This window comes from Podarcis cretensis, assembly GCF_951804945.1.
Source record: "Podarcis cretensis genome assembly, chromosome: 4".
Classification (NCBI taxonomy): Eukaryota; Metazoa; Chordata; class Lepidosauria; order Squamata; family Lacertidae; genus Podarcis; species Podarcis cretensis.
Genome location: NC_137173.1, coordinates 33,941,989 through 33,952,041, shown reverse-complemented (window position 1 = coordinate 33,952,041; position 10,053 = coordinate 33,941,989). Strand labels below are relative to the sequence as shown.

At 43.4% G+C, this 10,053-nt stretch overlaps 2 protein-coding genes across 4 annotated transcripts in view; one reads left to right on the top strand and one right to left on the bottom strand.

Annotated features, from left to right (window-relative positions):
* The window catches only part of CCDC80 (coiled-coil domain containing 80), a 40,045-nt gene that overhangs the window by 4,141 nt on the left and 25,851 nt on the right, over positions 1 to 10,053 (bottom strand). The window lies entirely within an intron of this gene.
* The window catches only part of SLC35A5 (solute carrier family 35 member A5), a 340,246-nt gene that overhangs the window by 325,986 nt on the left and 4,207 nt on the right, over positions 1 to 10,053 (top strand). The window contains exons 2-7 of one of the 3 annotated variants that reach the window (XM_079973949.1): positions 122 to 160; positions 2,989 to 3,141; positions 3,776 to 3,874; positions 5,013 to 5,146; positions 6,342 to 6,409; positions 7,277 to 8,066. In XM_079973949.1, the coding sequence (XP_079830075.1) occupies positions 3,012 to 3,141; positions 3,776 to 3,874; positions 5,013 to 5,146; positions 6,342 to 6,409; positions 7,277 to 8,066 (1,221 nt within the window). In that variant the 5' untranslated portion in view covers positions 122 to 160; positions 2,989 to 3,011. Of the gene's footprint in view, positions 1 to 17; positions 170 to 2,988; positions 3,142 to 3,775; positions 3,875 to 5,012; positions 5,147 to 6,341; positions 6,410 to 7,276; positions 8,067 to 10,053 lie in introns of those variants that run through there. The other 2 variants (XM_079973948.1, XM_079973950.1) reach the window with 2 other exon arrangements.

Sequence of the window (10,053 nt, the reverse complement as noted above, 5' to 3'; positions counted from 1 at the left end):
CGCTCGTGTCATGTGATCACGTGGAAGGAAGTGGCAGCGGCTGAGCGGTCTGTGCGCGTGCGTGAGGGGCGAGCGGCCAGAGGCTGAGGGCGGCGAGGAAAGGGATGTATGAAGAGAAAAGCAACAGCTGTCAGACAACGACACCTCTGGGAGGCTGAAGGTGCGAGAGGTGGGCTAGGAAGGCCCAGGGTCCTGAGTTCAAATGTCACCGCAGCTGCAGGATAGTGATGATGATGATGATAACAACAATAATAATTTTATTCATACCCGGCCCATCTGGTTGGGTTGCCCCAGCCACTCTGGGAGGCTTCCAACACAAATAAAAAGATAATAACCATTCGGGGAAGGGAAGCTGTGATTTCTTGTAGCCTCAAGGTGCCTGGTGAGGTTGCTGGCTTGTCTTCTGTCTCTTTAACAGGAGCTACATATACAAAAAGGGACGCGGGTGGCGCTGTGGGTTAAACCACAGAGCCTAGGGCTTGCCGATCAGAAGGTCGTGGTTCGAATCCCCGCGACGGGGTGAGTTCCCGTTGCTCGGTCCCAGCTCCTGCCAACCTAGCAGTTCGAAAGCACATAAAAGTGCAAGTAGATAAATAGGTACCGCTCTGGCGGGAAGGTAAACGGTGTTTCCGTGTGCTGCTCTGGTTCACCAGAAGCGGCTTAGTCATGCTGGCCACAAGACCCGCAAGCCGTACGCCGGCTCCCTCAGCCAATAAAGTGAGATGAGCGCCGCAACCCCAGAGTCGGCCACGACTAGACCTAACGGTCAGGGGTCCCTTTACCTTTACATATACAAAAATGTAACAGGTGAAGATTTTCCTCAGTTGAAGATAAAGCTATGCCAGAAACTATGTGTTGGGCTGCTTATAAAGGGCCTACCCAACAAACTCTTTGCAATAAGTTGATAATAATACCAATCCATGTTAGAAGGTTGTACGGATAACGGAGATAGGGTATCTAAAGCTCTTTCAACACTTGACCTGTGCTATATAAAGGATAATTACTTTTTATTCTATTACACATACCTGCACAAGATTGGCCAATTTGTTCATTTCAGTCAGTTAATGAAACAATCGGTTTGATGTTACAGTTTTGATTTCAGTTAGTTTTCAGGAGGAAATACAGAACTGTGTGCAAGAGGGAGAAATGGAGAACAATAGCGTGAATTTGGAGGGTGTGGAGTTATATCTGTTAAAATATTGTGCTGAGTTTCCCTTTCTTCCTATGCAAAATGCAATTGTTTGGGGTATAACTTAGTCCCCTAGACCTTACTTGGCAGGTATTATCAAATAATGTTCTTTAGGATCCCTGTCCATCCAGCCCCTGGCTGTCAGCAGCAGGGCTTCATGCAGCAGCATAGCTGATGCCACTTCCAGAGCCCTGCCACTCTTGCTAGCCAGGGCAGAAGTTGGGAGGAGCAAAGAAAAATACCCTTTTGCTACACCAGCTCCTATGTTTTTATTGTCCAATTTTGTTTATTTGCAAATGATTTACAAATGTTTAGGTGGGCTGTTGTGTGTGTTTGTGTTGTTGATTTTGTTCATCACTTATGAAAATACCAAAACATTACTTACATAGAAGAAGGAAAAATTCTAAACTTTTCATACTCTTTAAAGTATTATTGCATAATTTGGAGCTCCTGTCTCAAAATGCTTCTGATGCCATTAGCCTTTCAGCTTATTCAGCTGAGACAAGGGAAGTTTCTTAATAAACCTTCTACGTGATGAAGAGTGGATAGGTAGGAATTACTCTCCTCTTGTAAGACCAGAACTCTGACATATCCAGTGAAGCCGAGTGTTGGAAGATTCAGGACTGGCCAAGAAAAGCATTTGTTTTCCAGTGCCCTAAAATACATACCTGGACTTGTTTCGATTAAGGTCTGCAGGAGACTTTGTGGATATTTAAGTTAAAATTAGAAAAATCTTAATAATTACTCATAAAGGAAACAGCTTATAAGAAGTAAATAAGGAGGCCAGATACGGGATAAAGGAAGTCTTTTATTTGGTTGTTTGTATTTTTGTATGTTATGCTTATTGTATGTTATGTTCACATTTAATAAGGGTGTATTTCTGTATTGGGGGGTGGGGGTGGGGTTGCGCGCTCATCTCGCTCAAGAGGCCGGGAGCCGGTGCTGTCCGAAGACACTTCCGGGTCACGTGGCCAGTGTGACGAAGCTGCATCTGGCGAGCCAGCACCAGCGCCGCACACGGAAACGCCGTTTACCTTCCCGCTAGAAAACAGTCCCTATTTATCTACTTGCACTTAGGGGTGCTTTCGAACTGCTAGGTGGGCAGGAGCTGGGACTGAATGACGGGAGCTCACCCCGCCATGGGGATTCGAACCGCCGACCTTTCGATCAGCAAGTCCTAGGCTCTGTGGTTTAACCCACAGCGCCACCCGCGTCCCTAACTAAAATTTACAATAAAAATTTATAAATAAATAAAAGCATTTGTTTTCACAGAGCACATAGTTAAACTATGAAATTGATTCCCAGAAGATAGGGTGATGCCACCAACATGGGTAGCTTTGAAAGAGGATTAGACAAATTCATGGAGAATAAGGCTAATAATGACAACTAGATACAACGGCTATCTTCTGCCTCTGCTCTCAAAGGCAGTATGCCTCAGAGTACTAGTTCCTGGGAATCACAAGTGGAAAGAGTGGTGTTACATTCAGGTCCTGCTTGGGGCTTCCCACTGTGAGGAAAGGCTCTCCTTATGTTCTTAGGGTCTTAGTTTAAAATGTGTGTGCCATTCAGTTCTGCAGGTGCTTTAATAGTTTTATTTGGAATAGCAATGCAAGAAGATTAGATTAGGGCCTCCAGAATATTGTTCAAGCATGTACAGGAAAAAACACAGTTTCATGCAAGTTATGTAAAGCAAAGCACTAATAGCCTATTGGGTGCTGTAATGTTCACTAGTAATAAAACAGATGTTGCTGTTTTTCTGAAAGGATCTACTTGATAAGTTTTTGCTTTGCTGTTCCAAGGGCACTGACGACAAGGCAGTGGAATGGAGTCCAGGTGCTGTAGTCAGCCTGCTCGGTGGGCCAAGCCAGCCATGTATACATTCCTTCTAGGAGGTACCTTTGTTACCTTGGGATCAAGTCGTATCCTTCTAATGAAATACTCTGCCAATGAAGGTATGCTTGATATTTAATTCTATATGGATAACAACATGATTGATCAGCATGCTATCTGTCTTCATGCTCTCTACTAGCATGAGGCTACAATATTATCAGGCTACAATTATCAGGCTACAATTATGTCAGTAGTCCTGATTTTTTAATCAGAATTACCTGGCAATCTGTTTTCTTTCTTCAAAGCCATGAAGACCAGTTGTAATACTCCCTCTGTGTAGTCAGATAACTTTTCTGTGATATCAAGCAGAACTACCAGCATTTCTTTTATGTCACTTGATATATTTACCTGCTCCTTGTGAGGAAAAGGGTAAAAGAGCATGAGATGCATGATAGTAGTGATTTGGGGGAGGCAGGACAATGTGTAGAATACAGAAGCCTTACCCCTTGAACCTCAAATCCCCTTTTTTAAATCTACCAAGCTTTCTAACAGCAACAGCATGAATATTTTCATGCATTCTTCACAGCTGTATGGCCTGAAAACTTGGTTCTTGCATAAAAATGAAGGCAGCAGTTGCTGGCGTTCCAAATCTTACATCTGTGTTGAAGATACATGCGCACACAGGCCAACTGTTGCTAGTTTTTTCTTCTTTGATGTAGATATTTGTACCGTACTGTATACCCTCTGTCTTCTCAGATAACCAGTATGATTATCTTCCTGCAACTGTGAATGTGTGCTCGGAATTAGTTAAGCTGGTGCTCTGTCTGGTAATGGCACTCTGGGTCACCAGGAAAGGTAAGCTGTTACGGTCGGGTTCTTACACGATATTTAGCTACAAGAATGTCCTCCCTAGTTGCTTGCTATGTAACAGTGGAATTTAGGCAGCTATAAGATGAATCTGTCTTGCATTGTCTGTACTCACAAAATATGGGATCTGTGAGGATGCAGTGTTGCTCTGCTGAAAAGTACTGTTTTGGGAAGTGCTCCAGCTCAGTGGTGTGGGATGCATGCATGCAGATGGTTCTGTGTTCAGTCCCTGGCATCTCCAGGTAGGACTGGGAATGCCTGCTGTATAAAACCATGGAGAGGCATAGCTAGTCAGTGTGAACAATAATGAGCTTGATGAACCAATGGTTTGACTTTGTATAAGGCAGCCCTCTTGCCATTAGTAGTTAGTCACATGCTGCCTTTGAACTTAGGAGTTCTATAAAGCCATTGATAAACCTATTCTTCATGAACTTTACTAATTCCCTTTTAAAGCTGTGTAGCATTCAAAGCTATTACTTGCCTTGTGGGCCGAATTCATGTTTCATCACATGATAAAAGTGCATACATTGTGACTTTTCATTTGGAGTCATTTTTGGGTGGAGGTTTGTTTGAAATAGTTCTTTAAAAAACTTGAAGATTGCCACAACAGAGAGAACACTTGCAAAGTAGCCTTTTCCCTGAGGCATGCTATTAACACAAATGCCTCAAAATGCTGAATATATGTGGTAAAGTTGCCATTTAAATGCCTTTAACACATTGGGAAATCAATCTTAGCAAGAAGATCAAGAACCCAGTGACTGGAGATTGGATTTCAAAGAACATGACTGCAAGCATTTAGTCAAAACATCTTTTCAGGAAAGCATGGTATAGTTTCATATTTGAGCCTGCCCAGGATATTCCCAAACTGTGAATTTATTTATTCAAGGATTGTGCCTCTTTAAACCTAAGGGCAAAAGCTGGAGTGGGGGGCTTGTTCCCCTCCAGACATTGTCAGACTCCAGCTCCCATTAGCCTGAGCCAGCATGGCCAATGGTAAGGGATGATGGGACTTGTAGTCCAGCAAAGTTTGGTGGGCTGCAGGTTAGCCACCCTTGTGTGGATATGAAGCAAATTAAGAGTGTTTAACTGATTTCCCCCCTTTCTTCCCTATTTACTCCTTTTTTAGGAGGTTATTCTCATAGTGGATTTGGCTGCAGCTCATGGAGGCAATTGAATAGCTACGTTAAGTGGTCAATTCCTGCCTTCCTCTATTTTCTGGATAACCTGATTGTCTTCTATGTCTTGTCCTATCTCCAACCAGTAAGTAAGACTTTAGAAATTCAATGTGCACTTTATGCTCAAGGTTTTTGTAAACAGAGAATGTGTCCCATACCATACTATTAACTTGTACCAAGTTATGGTCAAGTCAGCAAGACTGCAGGGAACTCCTTTTTTTCACTTTTTAACCTGTTGAGATGAACTAACAATATCTCAGTAGCTGAACTGGATGCTTAGGGTAGGCTCTGCCAGAGCTACAGTACAGGAGGGGATGGATTAATCTTAAGGGAATTGACACCAGTCTTATCTGGAGTATTGTGGCCAGTTATGACCCAGTGCTACAGGGCAGGTTCAGAGGGTATGTATAGCCTAGGTTTGTTTTTGTTTTTAAATGGGGACAGTAGCATGTCTTTCAAAACTACAAGTTCAAGGATGGGCTATCTTCCCCATTTAATTGAGCCATGGTGAAAAAAAATCCATATGATATTAGTCATAAGGAAAAGAGCAGTGTTCTAGAAAGGTAAGAAGAAGACTGGTTCAAACATAACAGTGGTTCATTGGGTTGGAAATAAGCATCATGCTAACACATTTCCCCCCAAAACTTGGATCTCCAGCTGTTGTTGGACTACAACTTTCATCATCCCTAGCTAGCAGGAACAGTGGTCAAGGATGATGGGAGTTGTAGTCCAACAATAGCTAGAGACCCAAGTTTGAGAAACACTGTGCTAACCCCTTCTAAAGAGCCACACTTGTACCGTGTAAACCACTTGGAGAACTTACTGTTGAAAGCACTCTATAAATATTCAAAATGAAACAACATGAAACCATAGTTTTCAGTCTCGGATGTAAGAGGAAATTATGGTTTCAAATAGCCATGATGCAAGAAGATAGTGAAAGGAGGTGGGGAAGCACATAGGCACAAACATCACACTTTTTCTTATGTTATGCCTTTTTTGTCAATTGTCTAATCTTTTAACATTGTAAACCGCCCTGGGGTCATAAGACAAAGAGCAGGATAAAAAGTTTTTCAGAACAAGTTCTCAGCTGTTCTTAAGTCAGGTGAGAAGGTTTTTAGACGTTCTTTTTGCCGTTGCAAGTTATGTTTGGACTAAGAAGCCTCAGCTATGATGTCAAGATTAGTGCTGACCTTCCTGATAAAAGGGCATTACAGACTGATTATCCCATTGCTAGGTTGCATTTGGCATGTAACTTTGCTCCTCAATTTCTTTTTCTCTAGGCCATGGCTGTGCTTTTCTCAAATTTTGTCATTATAACAACTGCTCTCCTGTTCAGAATTGTGCTGAAGTAAGTAGCAATGGAAGCATGTTTTCATTAGTCAATATTTTTCTTTCTTTCTAGTGTTGGTATTAGAATTCACCAAGATCTCTTTAAATCAGTTATAAACAAGAATATAAAGGTGTTTGAAATTTAAAGCAAGCCAAAATAAATTCAGATATGTATTAAGTCTTTATGTGTTAATGAGCATGCTATTGATGCTGACTGAGCTTGGTTCTTTTGCTTTGCTGGTTGTTCATAACAAATCACACGTGCTTTGGTCCCAATGAATGAGACAGAATTTCATTTGAGTAAACTTACTTAGGACTGGATTTTCAGTAAGCCTATGCAGCAGGTATAAATTCCATCACCAACATTACAGATTAATTTGAAGCCAAGCACCGATAAGCCTCCTGTCCTATGTATTTAGTTTCCTTCAGGATTTCTGAAACAGCTAGTCCTCAATGTTTCAGATGGCCCTTGTGTGTTGACCTGCATTTAGAGTCCCCAAAATGATGGCTTTAGTAGTCTATTCTAGTTGAGCCATATTCTAGATAGAGATGAATTCTCTGATATCCTTGTGTCCACCTTCATACAGTTTCAACAGATACAAAATAATTCAATCTTTATATTAGGTGAGAGAGATGGCTGTTCTAAACTGCTGATTGCAATCCAGGTCTGCAATACCTGCAGTTTTCTGTCTCCTAGTTTATGTGTTGTAGCATTGAAAATGTTATTTTTGGGGAGCTGAGAAGAGATTGTGTCTGTGCAGCTACCTCGGCAAAGAAGACGGGCAGCATATTTTTACCCATGACTTGCGCTGTTTGGGATTGACTTGCTGGGTTGCTTCATACCTGTCCGTGTACACTGAGAGTCTCTTTTTTTGTCTACACACAGGCGGCAACTCTCCTGGGTGCAGTGGGCGTCCCTGGTGATTTTGTTCCTGTCTATTGTCGCCCTGACGGCCGGGACAGGAAGCCACAAGCACAGCTTGGCCATGCATGGGTTCCATCACGACATCTATTTCAGCCACTCTAACAGCTGCCTGCAGTATGCCAGCCTGGAGGAAGAGTGCTTGGGAAGAGAGAACTGCACGAGAACGTGGCTTTTCCCCAGCTTAAGCTGGAACATCACTGCTGCCACTGGAGCCCTGAGAACCATTCCCCTTGGGCTAGGACACCTGCTCATACTAGTGCAGTGCTTCATCTCCGCCCTGGCCAACATCTACAATGAAAAGATATTGAAAGAAGGAGGCCAGTTCAGTGAAAACATCTTTGTACAGAACACCAAGCTATACCTCTTCGGAGCCATGTTCAACGCCCTGATTCTGAGCTTGCGCCCTGAAAACAGGCGCCGGATAGAACACTGTGGGTTCTTCTATGGGCACAATGTGTTCTCTGTCGCCCTTATTTTCATCACTGCCTTCCTGGGGCTCTCTGTGGCTTTCATTTTGAAGTTCCGAGACAACATGTTTCACGTCCTGTCTGCACAGGTCACCACCGTGATCATCACCACGGTTTCTGTCTTTGTTTTTGACTTCAAGCCTTCCCTGGAGTTCTTCCTGCAAGCTCCTGTGGTGCTCTTGTCCATATTCATCTACCATTCCAGCAGCCCTCGGTGCATGGAATACACCGCTCAGTGGGAGAGGAGCAAAGTTGGTGGAGGGCCCTGGGAGCGCTCCAATGGGGTAAGGCTTGGGAAGTGGTTTGTTTTGAGTCCATTCCGCGGGCCGCCTGACGCCATCCCACCACCACTGCAGTTGCTTTGATGTAAGAGTTTGGATTTGATATCCCGCTTTATCACTACCCTAGGGAGTCTCAAAGTGGCTAACATTCTCCTTTCCCTTCCTCCCCCACAACAAACACTCTGTGAGGTGAGTGGGGCTGAGAAACTTCAAAGAAGTGTGACTAGCCCAAGGTCACCCAGCAGCTGCATGTGGAGGAGCGGAGACGCGAACCCAGTTCACCAGATTACGAGTCTCACTCTTAACCACTACACCACACTGGCTCTCAGAGGTTTAGGCTTTAGTGGTTTAGCTGCAGGTCTACCCCTTTGCAAATTAGTGGCTCTGCTTCACTTGCTTACGGTGCTGCAAACCCATGCTTTTGTGAGGCACCTGATGTCATTGTAGACATTTCCCAGCCACCCAAGAATGTTGGCTTGGTGTCATTGTAATAGATATCTGCAGAGCTGAGAAATGACAAAATGTGCTGGCAGCAAGCCGGCAACCTGACCCAAAGTTAACTGCGCTTACGACTATTGATTTCAGTGGGCTTAATGCTGTGTTGAATTATAGCCGCTTCTTTGTGCAAGTGGGCACCAGAGGGCGCTGTTGACAGTTAAAGCTGCTCTTGGGTAACATTTGTGCACACTTGAATGAATGCTTTATAGTGATAACTTGGAAGACCTATAGGAAGAGGGAGCTTTCACATCTGCATCTATGATCTTGGATTTCTGCTGGGTTCAGTTCACAGGTGCAGCTCCCCAAAACATGTGCAGGTGATTAAATGTTTCCATTAACAAATCATTTCATGACTGTCAAGTCAGAGCTTGTCCTGCTCCTGCTAGATGCATCTGTGTGGTACCTTTGCAGAATAATATGGAATATAGTTAAATTTTATTGTCCTGTTGCTGAACTCAAATTCTGGATATATCAGTGCATGTTAAACTCATCAGCAGTAGCCTATAAAAATATTATTCAATTGATACAAAAAGAGAGGAGTAAACAGTCTTACCTATTAATACATAACAGAGCAAAAGTTTCAGCAGAGATCTAAGATAGGCGTAGTAGGACATATGGAAAATATGTAGGATCTGTGCTCCAGGGTGCACTCAGATGTGTTTCCCAGTGTATTTATTGAGGTAAGCATGCATAGAATTGCAGCCTTAGCATCCAAAAGAGATTTAAAGCTCAGCTGCTTGGTTTTATCACTTTCACTTGATTGTTTCAAAGTAACCATTTGTTACAACTGACCTTGCATGATCTTCACTCCGATTATTTGCTCAGGATGACAGTAAAGTTTCACTATGCAACCTCCACAGGCAGCTGCTTGAGCTGCCACCTGCTGCCTGTTTCCATTCAGCCTTCCTGCTTGCAGTTCAGCTCCTAATTCTTAATAAATGGCTTGTAACAACAAATATTTATAGACCTTTTAGGCTCATAAAGTGTTCTTAATTCATAGGCATCCATATAAACTCAGAGCCAGCACCACATATTTGGAAGACTAGGCACCTGGGCTTCTTTGTGTCCTAGTCTGTTATTTATTTGTTTCAGCATTTGATCTGATTCACCCTAGGGGGATTAACTTTAATGAATGGGTAGTTCAGAAAATGATTTTATAGTGAATTGGGAAAGAACATGCTTCGAAAGAGACACACTAAAGCATAGCTTTGGCACTAGCAAAGGGCCTTTACGCCATATAATGTGAACAGGTGAAGGTGGGGGACACTGATCAGCCCAAGAGCTACAGTCTGTCCTGGGCAACCTTCTGAAGGACCCATACCTGGGGTGGGCATGGCCAGAGGACCAAGTGGGTGGAGCAACAGGTGTGGCTCTTGCCTTTTTACAGTAGGCTATGCAGGTGGCGCTGTGGGTTAAACCACAGAGCCTAGGACTTGCCGATCAGAAGGTCGGCGGTTCGAATCCCTGCGACGAGGTGAGCTCCCGTTGCTCG